The 20836-nt window shown below is 51.2% G+C and overlaps 1 protein-coding gene across 1 annotated transcript in view; it reads left to right on the top strand.

Moving 5' to 3' along the window:
• Positions 1–16569: 16569 nt before the first annotated feature.
• Positions 16570–20836, top strand: part of Gata5 (GATA binding protein 5) — an 8178-nt gene continuing 3911 nt past the window's right edge. Inside the window, exons 1-2 of the mRNA XM_028774157.1 lie at positions 16570–17412; positions 18790–18965. Coding sequence (XP_028629990.1) covers positions 16869–17412; positions 18790–18965 — 720 coding nt within the window. The 5' untranslated portion in view covers positions 16570–16868. The remainder of the gene's footprint in view (positions 17413–18789; positions 18966–20836) is intronic.

The following is a 20836-nucleotide window of genomic DNA, read 5'->3' as shown; positions in this document are numbered from 1 at the left end:
GGAGGGAGGGAGGGAGGGAGGGAGGGAGGGAGGGAGGGAGGGAGGGAGGGAGGGAGGAGAAACATGGACAGCCCATCTGTCTCTTTTCCTGCTCAGTGCTCAATGCTGTTTTGCAGCCCTAGTGAAACCTGCACTCACATTTTCAATGGGGCTGGAAGCCCACTGAGCCTAGGGCTGGCTAAGGATCTCCCCCAGACCCATCCCTTTTGTCTCCCCCTCCCCCCAAAAAGACCCTAAAGCCTAGCAAGTTGCAGGGACCTCCTGGCAACAAATCTGACTCCCCAGACCCTGCAGGACCCACCTCCCAGTGAAGTGTTCAATACGGCCACCAGGGGGTGCTCATCACACACTAGACACTACCAAACAAAGTATACCCAGCAGGACCACAGGAAAGGCCTCTCAGAGAAAACAGGAACCCAAAGTGCTGCTACCTAGCTGAGTTACCGGGTAGGGCCAGCAGGAGTGAGGAGTCTGACAGGGGTGAGATGAGAGGACCCAAGCTCCATCCTGCACTGTCTCCACCCAACCAGCCCGGGTGTATGCTGATTCACCTCACTTCGGGGTGTCCATCAGGAGCATGCCCCAAGAGGAGGCCTCCAAAACTTAACAGAGAGTCTTGGAGACCTACTAAGTGCAAGTGTGGCCAGAACTGCCCCTCTGTGTAGAGTTACCCAGGCTGACCATGGAGTAGGCCCACCACCTCCCCTCCCTGCAGAGAGAAGGGGTAAGAACAGAGTCTACTAGAACAATTCAGTCAGTCCTAAAGGGCCAGGACAGCCGAGCCCCACCCATCCAGAGCCCTAGCTGGAGCTTCCTCTGCACAGCAACCTAGGACATCTAGGGATGTCCAAGACCTGTGGGGAGCCTAGGTGGCTGATGTCCAGGATGGTTTTCATAAAGAAAGCACAGCCCAGATTCTAACCTGGACTGGGCACAAGGGAAGCCAGCAAGCATGCATGGAGTCCTCTGGGCTTCAGCTGCCAGAGTCAGTGAATCTACATCCCTCCCTCACAAGCCTTCTTCCTATGTGTTCTCTGTCAGGTGTTCAGTCAATGTCCTAGACTTGTCCCCTTGCCAGAGGGCAGAAGAGGACCCTCAGGCCTTAACCTATTCCCATCTGCTCAGGAGGATGAGAGGGATCCTCGCCAGAAAATGGCTGGGCTAAAGTGAAGATGCTTGGGGTGAAGGCAGGCCGGGAGGGCTTCCAGAGAAAGTCATGTCTGGCACAGATATCTCCACCCACTCCAGAGGCTACAGTTTCCTGGGGATCTAGCCCACTTCCAAAGGAAGGCAGCTCTGACAGTTGGGTACCAACGTGGCCCATCCTGACATTCTGGGCTGAGGATTACCAGCATGTCTGACCCTTGATATCTGCCAGGGACCCCAAAAGCCCCAAGAACTCTAGGTACCTCTCAGGTAATGCTTAAGGGATGGAAATAACTCCTGCCAATCATTGGATATGCAGAGTGGACTCAGATTTCTGGAAGATGCTACAGTTGGACATTAATTATCAGACATTCATAATAATGTGTTCCAGGAAGTTCCACGGCTATATTTAGCCTGTTGGTTTTCCATGCCAGCCGACATCTCCCGGAACCTGCTCTATAGGAAGGAAGTGAGCCCAAATCCCTGGTACTTCATCTGTGCACATAGGCCAGGGCCAGTGTTCCCAGAAAGAGTCCTCACTCTGGAGATCCAAGGCTTCGGTTTCCCTGCCTGTGAAGCTGATGTTAACATGCCCACACTCACCCACCCTCTCACTCCAGCATTGCTTCATCAGCTGGTGAGCTCAGTAAGCTCCTGGCCTACAAGATGGTATACCACCCCAGGACATCTTAGCTCCCAGACTTTATAGCATATACACACACATGCACACATGCACACATGCACACATGCACACATGCACACACCTTGGGACTTAAGCAAGGCTGCGCAGATGGACATCCTGACATCCTGAGATGCCCAGAGTACCCACTCAGACATTCAGAGGCCAGTAGGAGGTCTGGGCTCCCACCCAACATAACCTTAGATAGGTCATCTGCCTTTGCTGGCCCTTGGTTTCCATTCTGAGGGTCCCCAGCAAAGGTGGGTGACCTTATGATTAGTTTGTTGTCTGCTGGGGTTGAGGTTCTTTAGTTTTATTATGCATTCAAGTTTCAGTACCTGATTCTGAGAACACTGAATGAGACGCAAAGCCAGTCTGAGGCCTCTAAGTGCCTTATCTGTACAATAGGGACAATAGCAATCCCTCATTATGGGTAGAGTAATTGCTCTCCGGATATCCTGGAATTTGTTAACAAGTCACCTTAGGTGGCAACAGGGTTTCAAACGTGTGACTGTTCAGGGCATTGAGAAAAGAGGTAATATTGGATCAGCCCATGGCAGAGGCTGCAAAATTGTAAGTGGGAAAAAGACACCACACAGGACCTATCTAGCCTTAATGGAACCCACCATGAAGTGCCTAAGCTAGGCTGGAGACTAGGTAACGTGAAGGTGGGGCTCAAGGCTGGGTGTCTGGGCAAGCAGGAAGATTAAGTTGTCTTAGAAACAAGCTTTCCCCGTGTAGACCGGCTGGTCTGGAACCTATGACCCTCCTGCTCCAGCCACCCCAGTAATGGGATGGCTGGTGTGTAACACTACTTCAGACAGGAGATTGAGTTTCTACGAAGCCCCAGGGACTGGGAATTCTCTAGAGCAGTGGTTCTCAACCTTCCTAGGCTGAGACTCTTTAATATAGTTCCTCATGTTGTTGTGACCACCCCCCTCCCAAGCATAAACTCATGTCCATTGCTATAGCTGAAATGTTGTTACTGTTATGACTCATGTCCGCTGCTACTTCATAGCTGAAATGTTGCTACTGTTATGAACTGTAATCTAAATATGTGTGTTTTCTGATAGTCTTACCCCTGTGAAAGGATCGTTTGTGTCGTCTGACCCTCCAAAGGAGTCACGACTCACAGGTTGAGAACTAACTGCTGCAGACAGGGTCCCTCACATGCACACCATTTACTTAATTAGCAAGACGGTGTCAATAACCACCAGCGCACACCCTCCCTAGGGAGCCCTCACAGCCACTGGCCTGACTCATGCTCTTCTGTGAGCACAGATTTTCTTCTACCTGCTTTGGCTCACAGCAAGCAAAGTTCTCTAGGTTATGCTGCTCCACAACCCCAGGACTGTTTTCCCAGGAGGGAGCAAGGACAAGTGGTTCCATTGGCAGAGGAAGGCTACGAGCCAGGCATGGGACTGGGAGGGACAAGGTGGGGGGCACAGGATAAGTGTTAGTGACAGACACTATGAGGAGCAGGGGCGTTAGGCGAGGAGCTGCACAACCTTAACAAGTTGCACCTGGAGGCTCAGCCCGCTCTTCAACTGGGGATCCAGAGTAACCTATGAACTGCAACCTCGGCTGAAGCCCAGTGCACCCTGGGATCTTGAGGATACTATGACAGATGGCACGGTGCCATTGCTGCTGCATGCTCCCTACAGTTGCTTTCTGGCCTGAGAGAACCTGCCCTACCCCAAGATTTATCCTTTTATGGCAGAATATAAGGCACTGTGTTGATCGAAATCCCACCCCATCAAAATCCCTCACTTGCTCAGCCCGGTCTGGAAGGACTACCATGAGGACACTGAGGCAAGCTCTGTCCTAATGTCAGCAGGAAAGTATTTCTGAAGCCAGGCTGCAATGTCAGCTCGCTCAGATCTGGGGGCAGTTCCCCATAGCATGAGTGGCCACACCTCCTGGGAACTATGTCCAGCAGGCTGTACCGCAACAGAAATCTGTATCCAGGTTGTACTTCCCACCCTATTAAATGAGGGGCCTATGCTCAAGGAACAGCCTCAACTGCTTACTCACTGATTCTGGGACTCAGTTTCCCGTGAAATAGCAAATGGATGGTTAGGGGGTCCATGTGGTGGCTCAGAGGCAGCCCAGACTGTCCTTTGTGGAAAACCTACCTGGATCAGCTACAGGGAAGGGTAGGGACCATGGGAACTCTAGGGAGCCGGCTGGGGTGCTGGGCCATCACCCCGACTTTATGGCTGGGTGATCAGTGAGTCACCACCTGTTCCAGGCTGTACCATGCGCCACCTCTCAGGGAGGACCCTCGCCCTCCTGCTCCAACCCACCCGTGCTCAATTGCCAAGACAAGCCCTCCATTCCATCCGTATTTGGGGTGCCGCAAAGGTCAGAGACGTCTGTGCCGGGAAACGCCTTCTCACTGCCGTGGCCCAGGCTCAAAGTCCAAAGTTGCCTGTTTGCTGTGCCAGGGCCTTTGCCTGGGAGGTGTCGGTTCCAGCAGAAGGGGCAGAAGCCTGCAGGCAAAAATAGTGTGAGGTGGCCAGTTGTTGAAAGGCTTCACCCATACAACTGGTGAAAAGCACAGCCGGAAGGGGAGGAAGCTCCAGACCCTGCTTCCTTGCCAACCCGGCATCCTTCAGCATTTCTGGACAGGACCTAAAGGCCTTTACTAGACAGCACAAGCTGCTGCTGTCCACAGAAAGCCCACTTGTGGGAAATCTATTGACATTCCCAGGTGTATGCAAGTGGGCAGACCACAGCATAGTTCACAGGGTCAAGAAAAAAAAAAAAAAACACCTGAATGTACTTGGACATTCACCTCCAGAACCACAGCCACAGTTCCTCACAAAATCGTGGGATGTCACATGACCATGGGTTTCTTGATGTCACATGTCACATGGGTTTCTTGATCTTTCTTTATGGAAGCTGCATTGGGCATGTCAGAGGATCAGGGGAATTGGGCCCTTCTTAGGAACAGAGTTCTACAGATAAAAAGATGGGACTTGGGAATCAGTGAAGATGAGGTTCAAGATTCAGGGCTGTCCCAAGAGTGTGACTGTGGTAAGTATGAGCTAAGAACTAAGGGACCAGTGTCGATAGGACTTGGGGTCCCAGAAAAATCTCCCTTGCCTGGAGGACCTCTTTGCCCCTGTGACCCCAAATAGAGCAAGAAACATGGCTACAGGAAAGGGAGGAGTTAATCCTATCTTGGACTCTTTCCATCTGGAACCCACTGGGCAAGAAAGGTGGGGCCTGGATGTCTAACTGAGACCAGAGGATTAACAGTGGGAACAGTTCTATAGGGTTTTGCCAAAGCAGAAGTATTGATCAAGCTACAGCCAACAGAGGAAAGGCTTACCCTTCTACTCTCTGCAACCAAGTGTCTCCTCCCTGCACATCCTCTGTGAATCCCACTGCCAGGTTCATTTACACAGAACAAGCTTACCTTCCTGAATGAATGGAACAAACCCTACTCCATACCACTTTTCAGTCCCTGAGAGAAGGACAAGGGGCCAGAGGCCTTCAGCGGGAACCGGACTTCAGAGGAGACAGACAAATGGACAGACCCAGCTCATCTTCCACCCAGGGTACCAGCCAGCCCTGCCCTGAGCAGAAGCAGTCCCAGGACAAGGTGAAGCACATCTCCCATTTCCAGCTCAGGACACAACCTGTATAGCATGGCCCAGTAAAGCAAAGGCCCAGAGAGTCATGGAACCCTGTTTAAGTCCTGCAGCCAGTGAGCCGTGTGGTGCAGGCTCCAGAGGCCAAGACGGGACGTCCTGGAAAGAGCAGTCTCATCCGGAGAGATTTGCCTTTTCAGTGAGATATCTGAGTAGACGTTGGGTCAAAGTGTTTCCATGAGAAAAAGCAGGCAGCGGGGAATGGTGGGGCTTTCCCAGGCAAAGAATGGCCTCTCAGGTTGTTTCAGTCATGGCTACCAGCTTGGGGGGAGGGGGCTTGTTTGTTTTGTCTTGTTTTGTTTCACACAGCTGAAACTGGCTTTGACTTTTCCAAGAAGTCAAAGATGATCTCAAACTTCTGGTCCTTCCGCTGCCACCTCCCAATGCTAGGAGCCACAGATGTGATGTGTCCCACAGTCCTTAGTTTTGATATTTTTATTTTCTCATGAACCTTTCCAATTATTAAAGCAAAATGGAGCACCCGGCATGACTGACTGTTTGCAAACTAGCCTCAGCGACAGGACAGAGGCATCCCCAGGCGAGGCACCAGGAATGGCTGGGCTTCTCTGCCTCACAAAGACTCCTACAGTCCAAAAACTCAAAACTCCTGATCCCTCTCCCCACAGCCCTCCCCACCAAGAGCACCTGTGTCTACCTCCCTGTTCCTCCATACATGGGAACCTCCCATGAGGCTCAGGAAGTGCTTGCTACTTCTGAGTGCTCACTGGGTGTCCTCTCTCTCTCTCTCTCTCTCTCTCCTCTCTCTCTCTCTCTCTCTCTCACACACACACACACACACACACACACACACACACACACACACACGAACATCAAAAGAGTCCAGGAAAGAAAAGCTTCCTCACCCTGGGCCATAACAAAGAGACAGTGGTCCCCAGTGAACACACTGGGTACCAGGCACTCCTCTCAGCACCCAGAGCTACCAGCTAGAGAAACCAGGCTACCCGGGGCCTCTTTCTGCTTGAGACCCAACTGACAGCTGGTGTCAGCGCTGGCGCCACCATGTCAGTGGGATGGGCCAGTTCTTCAGCTAGCAAGATGCCAAAAGCTCCCTTATCTCTCTTCCAAAGGAAGCTGCACCAGGCAGGGGCTCCAGGACTACAGGCAGTGGGAGGCCCAGGTTTTCTAGTAAGATACATCTGCAGAAAACTGTTTTGTAGATTCCAGCTGCAGCTGTAGCTGCTGCTGAGAAATTCCTCCACAGGAGAATGGCAACTTCCAGACAGCATTCAGAGGCAGGCACAGCCTAGGACAGACTCTAATGGTGGCCAGGCAAGGCAGCCGTCATGGAGAACAGTCAGAGAGAAATGACCACAAGCCTGTCAGCCTTGGAGAAGGAATCACAAAACTGGGAATAGCCTCAGTCCATCTGGGTAACTACTTAGTGAGTCCTGGATAGACCGGATGCATGAACTGAGGCTTCTCTGAGGACATGAATAGCCCATTGCTCTTGTCTGAGAGTTCAACAAAGAGCTTGGTGGCCAGGAGAGACAAAGCCATGTGACTGCCTTCCCACCTCACCACCTGGGCACCAGCATGCTTCTGGTGTGAACTTCCTGTTTCCACACAGGGCTGCACAAACTTCATAGCATGATCAGTGTGAGCAGTTAAGGAGCACGGCAGGACTCAACTCCAGCGTATGGACTCAACTTACGTGCTGAACCCTGCCCCCCATCCGGAGTAGCCCCATGATGCCATCAAATGGCCCTTGTACCTTCTCTCAGGAACATGGACTTGCCACAGGCTACAGAGACAAAGGCACAGGGCTGAGTCCATACCCTCATATCTCACAGTCTCTCCAAGATGACATCTAGTTTCCAACTCAAAACTTCTCTGCAGTTCCCCCCACTGCAGTAAGGCTTTACAGGAGCACATCTGCCCCCTGCACTACTGGGGGCAGAAGCTCTAGGCCAGGCTACAGCTGTCACTCCGGGCCTTCCCTGGTTTCAGCTGTCTTCCTCGGAGGTCTGGGGTTCCCTGCTCCCTGGGAATTATCTCTGGAATATGAGGCCTTATTTGGTCCTCTGCCTGCCCATCCCTGGCATAAGAGCACCTGCATAGAGACATCAACGTCAAGGCACCAATCGACCCACCAAGCCCCTGCTCACCAGGAAAACCCAACCTTTGCTCCCCTCAGCAGGGCCCCAGAACATTCAAAGTTCTTTCATAGTTCAAAAGCCTTTCAGGATACTGCATCAAGAGTTCAGTAGATCCTGATGGTCCATCTGGAGGGCAGTGTCCTAGCTGGCTGCCCAATTATCAGTGACTATGGTATAGCCCACTCATCTTAAACACTCTGGGCCTGCCCAAGGCTGAGGAATGGCCAGCCAGACTGATGCTCAGATACCAATCAGCTGTTCCCAGCCAGTGAGGGTGCCTGGGGTGGAGAAAGAGGCACCTGTCACTTTCCAAGCTGCGTTGCACATACACATGTGTTGTATATGGACATACACATGGGTAGGCATACACACAAGTATGTGTGTGCATGGGAATGTGTGGGTGGCTACAGACATGCACTCATGTGAGCCTGGGCATGTGAATGTCCATGCACAAGCAGCTCACATAGTTAAGCATGCATGCTCACGGGGGAATGTGTATGCACATGACTATGAATGTGAGCACAAGTATGTGTGCACTCACATAGGTGCTCACGCACAGGCTCAGCTCTGGATCCTCCCTCCCAGACCCTATGCAGAACTGCTCAGCTCTTGAGAGCTGCCTGCACCTCTGCATGACGGAGCTCAGACAGAAAGTGAAGTCACAAGAGAGCTTAGAACACCTCTCGCTGAGTGTCAAGGATAATAGGCTTCCCTCTCTGTTCAGGCTAGCAGGCCAGTCTTCATGGTAAACCCTGGCTCAACACACTGACTCTCATTACATGCTTTGTATGACTTTTAGAATGTCTACAGTCAAACCATATAAGAACACTACTTCCCCTCATCTCTCTTGCCAAAATATCCACACACTGTTTATTTTAAAAGAAATAATATATATACATATATACACATATACATGTAATATATATGCATATATAATTCATAGTCATGTGTGTACACACACAAACTCCCTCATGAGCAGGCACGCTCACCTATGTGTGCTGCTTGTGCATGTACATTCACATGCCCACAAACACACACACGCATGCCCAGACTCACGTGAATGCATGTCTCCAGACACACACACAGTCTCAACACATACACTCATACACACTCATGCACACTCATACAAACACACTTACACACACACTCACACACTCTCACAACACATTCTTAGTCACACAAACATTCACATACTCACCCACACATTCTTAGTCACACACACTCACACACATTCTCTCACACATACTCTCTCTCACACACACATACACACACACACACACACACACACTCAGTTAAAATGAGAATAAAAGGCAGACATCAGTCCCTCGGTCAATCAATCACCCCTCTTCTATCTAGACTACTTGGCGCTTCGGAAACCTTTTAACTTCCTTGGGTTCACATCCCAAATCTCCACCAACAGGAGTTGGTTGATGGCTTCTGACACTTCCAGAGTCAGTACACTAAGCAGACACAACCAAAACATGATAAAAACCCTGCTCTCAGCCCTGGGGACTGTGGTCTTGAGGGACAGGAGTTGGTAGACTGTCCTCCTCCACAGACCTGGAAATGCAATGAGGCTCCCAACAGACACCATGGAGCCTCCTTAAAGCACACAGAAGTTCTGTTTTGGCCCAGTATAACTTCAGTGGGGGAGCCTGAGTCCTTCTGTGTAGAACTCTTCAGGAATAAAGTGGGAGGCTATAGCTTCCTCAGCTCCTTCACAGATGGAGCTAAAAGCAGAGAAAAGAGGGAGAGCGGGAGGGGTAGGGAGGGGACAGAAAGAAATTTTTACAGATAAGAGAAGGCTGAGGTACCCTTCTTACTACATGGCTAGCACCATTCTGAGCTCTTGCCCATTCCCTGGCTGCACTCAAATCTGTACCCCTTCTCCCCTCCCCCAAGCCGGAGCAGCTCCAGGTCTATCCAAAGTAAACCTGCCCAGAAGACTTAGTCAGGTCAGGAAGTGGAGGGGGCAGCCTGAGTCCTTTCCACCAAGAACAACCTGACACAACTCACATAATCTGCCTTCCCACAGCCTGGTCATGTGCAACCCAGCCCTGCATAGGCCAGCACAGGCCTGCTGAACACCCCAGACACTTAAAAGTGAGAGTCAAATCCATTTACAATATAAGTTATCACCAGCTCATTTGGGGATTCAAGGGTATTCACCAGCCCTCCTTGCATCCCTGGGATAGTCTCTGAGCACCTGGCAAAACCTGTCTCTCACTGAGGGGAGACAGAGGATCCTTGATAACTGTGGGGACAGAGAATGCTCACTAGGGTAGCCCAGTTGCCATGTGGGTTCAAGGTGCTGACACATCACAGTTCACCTAGGTAGTGAAGAACATGCCCATACGTTAGTGAAAAAGACTCTGCATACCCAGCAGTAAGTCCCCACTAACATGCCCAGAGTCCATGCTAGCCCTATGCTACTTCAAGACACAGTCCTAAGCTGACCTGGGAGTATCCTAGGCTGGAAAGCCCCCCAAGTGTGCAAATCAATCAGCACACTGTGCCTCACCTAAATTCTGGCCAATCCTGCTTGGAGAGTTCTGCAGCTGCCACAGACCTCAGAGCCTCTGGGTCACTGGCCTGCCATGTTCCCCAGTGTTCTGCATCATGCAGTTCACCCAAAGCTGCATGTAGATACAGAGGAAGCTTCTGAGTACACAACAAGTAAGAATAGCTCTCCATCTCTCCCTGGCCTCTCCTGTCTTAGCTCCCAAGCTCTAAGGATGTCCAGATGACATATTATGAAAGACACTTCACCAACTCAGTCAACTGGTGGGAAATGAGTTTCAAATGTTTTAAATGGCACTGCACACAGCTCCCCTTTCATGGGTACCTGGGCAGGATAGATTCTTGGAAAGCGTCAGTCCCTTTCTAGGTCACCCTAATGCTGATGGGGAGATTCAGCCATAAGAATCCTCAGCTTCCTCGATGGACCTCAGCAAAGCTCTACAGACAAGATAGCAGAGCTGCCTCTTTACTTGGGGTTACTTTGAGGGTTAAGGTGAGCCTAGCTTGAACAGAATCTCTCAGTTGTGTCAAATCTTGTTTCCAGCCCAACCTACCAAAAGTTTGCCCACTGACATCACACCAAGCTCCTCCTTGTGCTGGAATGCAGGATGCCTGGAAGTGAAGCCTGTTGTCCCCTCCCCTATGCTGCCACTCAGTCTTAGAAGGGTGTCCTTCTATGTACACAGAATATTTGTCTATTAGGAGATGTCACTGAATGTCTGCCTTCTACTCACATAGGATGGAGTCTAGCTAATTATTGATAATTTATGTTTGCTGTTTGGTTTTTGAGGGTCTCAAGTGGTTCAGGCTGGCTTTGAACTCCTGATCTTCCTGCTTCTACTTCCAAAGTTCTAGGATTATAGGAGTTTGATGTTTTAGAGTGGGTTCCACAATCACTCAACCTCTGTAGCACTTTTCATTTTTAAAAAATATTATTTATCTATTTTTTATATGCGTATACTGTAGCTGTCTTCAGACACACACCAGAAGAGGGCATCAGATCTCATCACAGATGGTTTTGAACTACCATGTGGGTATTAGGAATTGAACTCAGGACCTCTGGAAGAACAGTCAGTGATGTTAACCACTGAGCCATCTCTCCAGCCCAGCACTTTTCATTTTTAATCTTTCACAGCCCAGCTAGAACCTATGGCACTGAGATCAAACCCCTTCCCACTTTATTTGTCTGTCTATGTATCTAAGTATCTATCTATGTATCTATCTACACATTTATCTATGTATCTATGTATCAATCTATGTATCTAAGTACCTATCTATGTATCTATGTATCTCTCTGCGTATCTATCTATTTGTGTTTTTCAAGCAAGTAGCCCTAGCTTTTCTGGACTGGCCTCAAAGTCAGAGATCTGCCTGCCTCTCCCTCCTGACTACGAGGACTAAAGGCATGCACCACCACCACCACCGCCACCACCACCCAGCTTCCTCCTACTTTTTAATCCAAGGGCAAGCCAAGATTCACCTGGCAGGGTAGCATCAGTGTCAGGCTGGTTGATAACTCACTTCTTCCCAGCCTGGTCACCAGGTGTCCTGGGTGAGGTCACTCTCTATGAGTTAATTCTCAATTGATTGCTGTGAGTCCAGTGGCCTTGTCCATCCTTGCTCCAACCACAGACTCCTCCCCTCATTTGTCCTCTCCAGTGATATGACAGGTCTACCCATCCCCTCTGTCCCTGGATGGCATGTCTCAAAGCTATCCTGTCCTGCAACAGGACATTTGCTACTTCTTCAGTCAGATGGACATCCATCCAAACACAAACTTGCCTTGTGTCTAGTGGTCTGGTGCAGTAGCCTGCCACGCTGAAGGCTGAGCAATGTCAGGAAGGGCTTTGAAAGCAGATCCAGTTACACATGGGACCCAGGACCCCTGAACCCTGCCTTCATTCCTGTACCCTTCTTTTTCCCAGCTGGTGCACACTCCACCAGGTCATCCACAGTGCAAGCTGCTTTCTGCTTACAGGAGTTGATGGTCACTGCCACTGGCAATGGAACTCTCCCACCCAGCCTGTGGATGCTGAGGGCTGCAGGCTCCTTAGACAGACAGGGAGCCTACTCAGCCCAATGGATTTAGAACCTGTAGAGTTGGCAAGCAGCAGGACCGATCAGTGGCTATGGAGCAGAGCAGGGACCAACCTCTGCCTGGTTATATCCCTGAGTCTAGTCACAACTAGCCTCAGTTTTCTCATCTGGAAAGGGGACATGAAAACTACCCATCTCATAAAATGCTGAAGGAGTTAAAAACAAGGCAAGTCCCCTGAAGACAGGCACGTGAGATCACCAAGGAAATGCCTTGATGGTCATAGTGACAAAAGCAACTTTGGGCTTAGAGAGACCCAGACAGAGGGACACTGCAGATGACACTTTGCTCTGAAGATTCCATTACAGCTCTGGGTACAGAAAGATGGCACTGGCCTGAGAGATGGGGATCCACACTGCTTCCAGTAGCTGAGCTTAAACACACCTGCAAAAGGAATACTTGCTGTGTGCCCAGACTCAGCAGACCCATCACCCCACACTCCCCTACCCCTCCCAGGTATAACCATACACCTTTCAGCCCACCCTCACCTCAACCAGTTTACAGGCCTTGAAGGAGCCCTAGAATCCTGTTCTGTGGACCCAGAGGGATAACAAGTTCCTGGGACAATCTGAGGCCTAGAAGAGTCAACTGTGAGTCACACTGCCCTACCAAGGATACAAAGAAAGAGAGGGAAGGAGCTGAAGAAAGTAGTGAGTGTGGAAAACTAGCTTTCCCCACCCTAGGAAGTGAGCAGTAGTACTTACTGAAGGTATAGCCCTGCATGCTGGCAACCTTCCTGAACCTCGGGGTTACCATAGGAAGCAAAGGAAGCCCCCAGGCCTTTTTACAGCAGTGTGAGCTCTCACAGAGAAAGGCAAAAGTAATAGGGTGCCCATGGGTGGGCTTAGGGGAGCCAGTCCAGTCCCAACTCTGCATCTTGGCAGCCCTGCTCTCAGGGGTTACCCCCAGGCTGGACTAAAGCCACCTCTGTCTGCACTCAAAGCCCAGTGTTCACAAGCATCGTGCCACTGAATAGAGGCAAGGTGTGTGCACATGGGGCTCCACCTGGAGGCAGTCATTAAAAGATCCCCTGTCCCAGGCTACTCTCAATTCAGAGGGCAAATGTCCCTGTAAGAGCAAACACAGACAAAGTGTGAAACGAATCCCAGACGCCTAAGGACAGGCCAGGGTCCCTCAAGGGAATCAGTCTAGAGGCCCTGACGCCCCCTTATCCCCCTGAACAATAGGATTGTTTTCTTTTCCTTCGATAAATGTGTCTGCATTAACAGTTCCCAAGCTCTGTGGTGGGGAAGGGATGGCTGTCAGGCAAGTGACAGCTGGAAATGAAATCCAGATCCTGTCAGGCTGGCAGGAGGTCCCCATCCTCCAACTTGGCCACTCAGGCTCTCATGGTCACAATGCCACAGCCCTCTTAATCCAGGAGTCACAGATTAAACTCAGTTCCGATTGGTCACAGGGTAACGAACACACCAACCCTTCATCTCTCTAAGAGAATATGGGATCTTTATCTCAAATTACTGTCCTTTCTCCTTACCTGGCTCAGTCAGGTCTGCCTGCTAGGCCAGGGAAGCCTGAAAGGCTGACTGAGGGGTCACCATAGCTAGTCAAGGCCAGAAGCTCCCACCTGCCTACCTTCCCTACTGTTTGGCCCTTAGCACTCTGGGGCCAGGGCCTGCTCATCTACCCATGTGATCAGTATTCATTAGCCTCTACCCGGAACCTGTGGAGGGCCTGCCATGTGCACTCCCCAAGGCAGCTGCTCGGGATGCCTAGCCCCACCAGTCCCTCCCTGAAGCCACTGTGAGAGGTAAGTGCTATTACCACACAAAGAAAAATGGCTAGCCAATGCTGTAAAGTCTTGCCACAGCAAAGCTGTGTCCCCTGCAGTCTGGCTGCTTCCTGTCCAGCTTTCCTCAAAGCTGACTTTGGGACTCGGAGTCTGCTGATGGACCTGACAGGAACAATCTGTCTGTGGAATACTCATGAGCCACAAGAGTAATGTGGACCCTGAGGGTTGTGTAGGAGTTCGGTGAACAGTGAAGAGAGGAAACTCCTCTGGGGAGTAGCAATGAGAAAGTCCTGTGGCCAGCGAAATGTGTTGGTTGCCTCTTGGAACTGGTAAGCAGGATCATAGCATCAGAGCTGACCTCGGGGGAGGGACAAGATTGAATTAGAAGGACCTAGGGTTTGTGGTTTGATCTGAGACTCCTCCTTCTTTGCCTCAAGCAGAAAAATCCTGTAAAAGGATCAGATACTGTCACAGCCAGTGTCCCACCACTATGAAGCAACCTGATCTGGGCAAAGGACACCCTGCAGTCACTTCTGACACTACTCTCTGAACAGATGAGCCTACTTCCCTGTCTAGACAATAGCAGGTGGCCAAAGACCTGGGCACCTATAAGACTGCCCTCTGTGGTACCAAGCCTCCGAGGAACCTGAGAAGGGTAGATCTCCTCCCCTTTCCCATATCTATAGAGGTCAGGAGACCCTCCTCAATTCTTCATTTGTCTGAATCAACATTTTAAGTTACTAGTTGTATGGCTTTGAGTAAGTTAGTTCGTTCCTCTGTGTGTAAACAGGAATAACTTTATCTGCCTCATTAAGACTGAGGTAACAATTAAATATGTCACAGAACAAAACCCAGTACCTCTGTCATGTGGTTCTTTCCACCTCGTGGACTTACCTGGGTTTACCCCTCCCAAAAAGCTCAAGTCCTTCTAGGTCCATTCCTGAAGGACCCTAGATCTAGTACTGATTATTTAGGGAGAAGAGGATTCAGTCTCCAGCAAGCAAGTCTCCCGATTTTCATCCTGGACTTGGTGGAGTGCAGGGGAAAATCTTCCCATTTCACTTAAACAATCAGGAGGAGGCTTCAGTGCTGTGCTGCTCACTGGTCAGTGCCAGCAGCACCCAGCTGTCTCCCAAGATGGACACCTAATGCCCTTCCTGCTCCAGGGAACTTTGCAAAGAGAAAGACCTGCACAGTGGAAGCCTGGAGAGTTCTGATGAAAAGGAATGTCAAGACTGGAGACCCAAGTATTGCACACCCCACAGAAAGAAGAACCATGAAGTCAGTGCTGAAAGCATCAACCAAGAGCCCTCACCCAGTCACTACCTCAAGGAGAGAGGAAAAGGAGAGGCCAGGAGAACGCTGTGGGAGGTAATTCGAAGCAGGAAGCACTGGCAAGCTCCCCCTTCCCAGGCCTACCGCAAGCCAGCTTCCGCTCTGCACCTCCATGGCTCAGATTCTGGAGCCTGTGTCAGGACAATCTGTACCAACCCCAGGCCCAGGGTGCCCCCCTCACTTCCACTCGTGACTCACAACTAGATCTCCACATGCTGAAGAGAGAAGTTTGGGTGGACACCAGTGTGCAGGCAATGCTCAGCTCCTTTCCGACTAATTAACTAACCCCGCGCTGAGCAGCAGAAACACTGGACACTGACTCCAAGGTTAGTCCGTGTATTTCCCTTATCTTAGGAGCTCCTGCCTCACCCACGTATCTGTCTGCAGCACCCCTGGGCCAGCATGAGCAAGTGAGAAACTGCCATCTTCAAGCGCTCCGGGGTTGCTGCACCTTCTGGGCACACTCCATCTAGAATTCCTGGTAAGCTAGAGGACAGAAGTCACAAAAACTGAACTAGGTACTCTAGTACCAGCCTCCTGGGAGTTTCCAGTACCCGAAGAGACCTTGCCAAGTTCCTCAACCTGTGAAAGCCGCGGGACTTGAAGTCTACCTGTCTTCTGTTGTGGCCTTAGGAACTACATCCTCCATTCAGAGTTCGCTGGCACTGGATTCCCTCCCCAGTGGTCCTGCTTGTTCAAAACCTCAGTAGACTGTGGGGTTCCTGGTGGACTTCGAGTCATTGCTGATAAACAAAACACCCAGTAAGAGAAAAGCGGCCCTAGCCCTGCGGTTTCCATCGAAGCTAGATCCCCACGTAGGTTGGGGAGTATAGAGGGGATCAGGCTCGGGCCACCACGGTTCCAGAACCGTGTGTCCCTAGGTTCAGTAGGGCCTCAGCCACAGAACACTAAACCAGCTTTGGGCGGGAGCTCGGAATAGACGTGGGGCAAAGACTGGCACCCGTGACCGTAGCAACAAAGTTCGAGACAGTTCAGAACTAACTGCTGCTCTCCCAGAACTGTGCGCGCGCTCAGCCTGCTCCCACCTTTGCATTTGTTCAGGCTCAGGCGAGGGTACGCCAGCGCGCTGTGGTCTCAGAGTCCGACAGCGGAGCCTTTTCGGGTCACGTGGCACCGCGGCCGGAGCCCCGGCGCTGACCCTGAGCGGAGGGAGGGACCGACTCGAAGAGGGAAGGGGCGGCTTGGCGGGGGCGGGGCAGCCCAAGTTCCCGGGATTCCCTACCAGAGCGGCTCTGTGGAGACCCAGTCTACAACCCACTGGTCACCGGCCCCGGGCCAGCGCCGCGCCTTCCTGTGAGGGCTTTGGCTGGAGATCTCTGCACAAGGCAAGGATCTCGTTCCTGGGGTCCTGCGCCTCATCTAACCCCAACATTCCACCCAAAGGAGCCCGGGACCTGCCCCGGTGAATCGACCCAGAAAAGTGGAGTGCGCAAGTCGAACAGCAGCACCTGCCCCAGGCGAGCGCGAGAGCTGATGGAGGGGGCCCAGTGATCCTGCCCTAGACGCCTGTCTTTCTTCTCTGCAGGTCAAGCTCGCGCGGGGGAAAATGTACCAAAGCTTGGCGCTGGCCCAGAGCGCTGGCCAGGGCACCTACGCCGACTCCGGAGCCTTTCTGCACTCTTCGGGAGCCGGCTCCCCGGTGTTCGTGGCACCCACACGCGTGCCCTCCATGCTGCCGTACCTGCCTTCGTGTGAGCCGGGCTCGCAGCCTCCCGCGCTCGCCGCGCACTCTAGCTGGACGCAAGCAGTTGCTGCTGATTCCTCGGCCTTCGGCTCCGGAAGCCCGCATCCGCCAGCTGCACACCCATCGGGAGCCACTACCTTCCCGTTCGCTCACAGCCCCCCAGGATCCAGCGGCGGCGGCAGCACGGGGGTCCGGGACGGCGGCGCCTTCCAGGGCGCGCTGCTGGCTCGCGAACAGTACCCGACCCCGCTCGGAAGGCCCATGGGCGCCTCGTATCCCACAACCTACCCAGCATACATGAGTCCCGACGTAGCCCCTTCGTGGACCTCCGGACCCTTCGACAGCAGCATTCTGCACGGTCTGCAAGGTCGCCCTGGTGGCCTTCCTGGTCGCAGGACCACCTTTGGTGAGTACCGGGCTGGGGCTGCTCAGTGGACCCGGCTCTAAAACTAAGGCGCGCAGCAATAAACCCGCGCGCTACGAAATGTGAAAAATCCGAAATTCGTTCTTCTGCAGTCAGGGCTCTTCCGCCTAGAGCTTAGATTCCCGCCTAGAGCTGCTAGGACGTAGGGACCTTCGTGAAACACAATACGATGAAAAACGCTCGATACAGAATTCTTTTTTCAGCACAATAGCAAGAAAATAATATATTTCTGCTTTTCACCCGACCAAACCCAGAAAAGCAGTCTGGGTTATGTCGATTTGGAACCTACATTTAAAAGTTTTCACGGGAAGTTTCGGAAATTATTTTTGGTTTTAAGACAGGGTGTCATTTTGTAGACCAACCTAGTTCCGAACTTAACAGTAATCCTCCTGCTTCAGCCTTCCAAAGTGCTGAGCTTACAGGCATGAGCGAGGCTGAAAATGAATTTTATAAAACTCAAAATAACGATTATTTGATCAAGACTCCACAGCCATCTCGTTCTGCAACGTTGGCGTTCCATCGTGAGAGTTCCATACCTCACAGGAACATAGATTAGATTAGATTCCAAGGTTGTTGAGCAGGGAATCGTTTGTCTGGGTTTCTGAGTATTTTTGAGGAACAGACACCACAAAGCTCCATTTGAAGCCTTGGGGCCTTATCTAGGCCATCCCTCCTAGAACTTGGAAGCTTGGCCCCCTGGTTCATAGCCCCAGACTAGTTTCAAGCGGACCAAGTACACTTAGCCGGACAAGGGCAGCCCCTGTGCCTGTTACCTACCTCCAGCCAGTAGGTGACTGATTCCCCCTACCCTGAGCCAGTGTCTCACTGCTTGCATATTTGTGGTGCCTGGCTAGAACTGCTTGCATATGTGTAATCCCTGATGCCCCTGTGTCTTCTCTCTGAGGGAGGACAGTGGTTGATCCCACAACAAAGCTGACAGTAGGCCCTTGTAGAATCACATATCTCTGTCTCCCAATCCTCTGACCTTGAGGCCTCTTCACTTTTACACTGAGTGGGACAGGATAGGGGCAGGGGGAGAGAAATAAGGCTCATCCATACATTTCCCACTGCCTGCTTCCAAAGCATATTAAAAATACAAAGACTGGTGTGAACTAGCCTAGTTAAGAAAGGGGCCATCTCAGGTGTCTACCTTAGAGTTTGGCTTATTTATACCTTATAAAAGCAGCCCTACCTAACAAATACCACTGAAAATGAAGTATGACTAAGTATATAAATAAATAAATTTCTGTTTAAATGAGTAAGCTTAAGACACTATAGAAGGATGCCAAGTACAGCAGAAGCCCTCAGGCATCCTGGTGGGGCGGAGGCCCCCAGTCCACAACCTTCTTGTCCCCACAGTACCTGACTTCTTGGAGGAGTTCCCTGGTGAGGGCCGGGAGTGTGTCAACTGTGGAGCCCTGTCTACACCACTGTGGCGCAGGGATGGCACTGGACACTATCTATGCAATGCCTGCGGCCTCTATCACAAGATGAACGGGGTCAACCGACCGCTAGTGAGGCCCCAGAAGCGTCTGGTGAGTGTGACAGGGAGAGGGCCAGGGCCATAAGGGGGATAAAAGGACTGCTAGCTCCTACAAACTCAGCGGTGTCTGGGTTCCTGAAGGATGGGTTAAGGATTGAAGCACAGGCACTGTAAGCTGCCCAGGCCAACTCATCTTCTCCTAGAGTTTGAAAATATCCAGGGAACCATCAGGATCCTGGCAAGGAATCCTGATAGGGACCTGGCTCAGGTCTCACAACCCACTGCAACATTGTAACCTTACAGCCCATTGAAGGTTACTTGGTATTGACAGACAAGGTAAGTTTCAAAGCCACTTGCTACAAGGTCACAGGATATCTCGGAATCAGTTTTGAGAATGAGTCTGCCCTGGATGCATATAATACAGGAATACAACCCCTGGATACAGTCTCTGTGAGACCCTGAGGATTCAGTCTTGCAGTGGGACTGTGTTGGTGGTACTAGTGGGTGGTGACCTAGTTCTGAGTATTAGATGCCTCCAGGTGACCCAGCACAGATAAGGCTGAGGTGCATTGATGGTGGTTAGGAGTCTAAATGAGAGGCTCTTTGGATGTGCGTCCTTGGGAAACACTTTCTGCCTGTGCTTCGAGAGTCTCTAGGAAACCAGGCTTTTGCCCTTTGCCTAGCTCACTGGCTAAATCTTGTTTTCACTTTTGGTTCTTCCCGGTGCATGACAGCACAGATGTTGGGGATGTCAGGACTCAGGCTTGGATCGCCAAGTTACTGAGGCAGGAAGTAGCTTTGTTCTATGATCTCACAGATCAACCTTTAAGTTCAAGTTTAAATATGTGTTTGGGTTGAAGTCGGCAGCTTATGTTTTGCTATGGAGGCTATGGTGGGTTCGTGGGTCTCAGATCTGGACAGGACTAGTCCTGAGTATCAGGCCCTCCTGTCTAAAGGTGTGAACCCCTCATGAGTGTCAACATCTCTGCATGGGAGCAGGCTTCTTAACTTCCAAGTTTCAGAAGGCCTCTTGCCCATAGCAGGCAGTACCTGAGGACTGGGTCCAGCCTGACAAGTGTGTTGAAGGTAGTTCTTCCCTTCCTCTGAGCTGGGATTTGGGATCTGCAAGCCCATTCTGCCCAATACTTTGCTCCTTGCCATCTTGAGGGGCCACCTCAGAGGCTATTGTGCCTTCCGTGAGCTGCCCAGCCTGGTCTTTGTGACATTCACTAATGAGGAAACCGTAGAGATACAGCCCAGTCATGGAGACCTCTCAGGCTTCAGGGTACAGTCTCACCAGGCAGCAGACTTGCCCCATACCTTGACTCTGCCCACTCTCCTCTGTGCCAGGCTTTACACTGTACGCTCAGACACAGTGATAAACAAAGAAGAATCAGGCAAGAGCCCCTGTCTGCTGTGGGGTAGAAGGATGGTGATCCCTGGCCCCAAGCCTACTCTTCTCACCACTCATACCCCCATCTCAAGTTTTCTGTCAGCACACAAGGGACAACCTTGGACCTAATCTGCTGTGTCTCCTACAGGAGAGGGTCCCCTTGGAAACTTTCGAGCCTTGGCCTATCCGAAAGGCTCCAGTTGGCTTCTCAGCCGATCTTGGGTAACTGGGTTCTGGACAATGAGGAAGGCACTCTGTAACATTGTATTGTAGCTTGCATTTTCAAAGAGCTTCCCTGCATACATAACTTGCCCTCCAAGCAGGGCTCAAGCCACTTTCCCTTGTGTGTCCGCCTTGGCAGAGCTGCCTTTGCACTCCAAGGCTGATGTATTCAGAGGTCCCCAGTGCTTGGAGCCTGGCACTCAATGTTGCTCACCTTCAGGTGAGCAGCCATTGATGATAGACTTCTCTTGAAAAGAACAGATAAATAAATAAATAAATAAATAAATAAATAAATAAATAAATAAATA

Source organism: Grammomys surdaster, unplaced genomic scaffold (genome assembly GCF_004785775.1).
Source record: "Grammomys surdaster isolate TR1022 unplaced genomic scaffold, NIH_TR_1.0 238, whole genome shotgun sequence".
Taxonomy (NCBI): domain Eukaryota; kingdom Metazoa; phylum Chordata; class Mammalia; order Rodentia; family Muridae; genus Grammomys; species Grammomys surdaster.
This window is presented reverse-complemented; position numbering and strand designations above follow the sequence as displayed.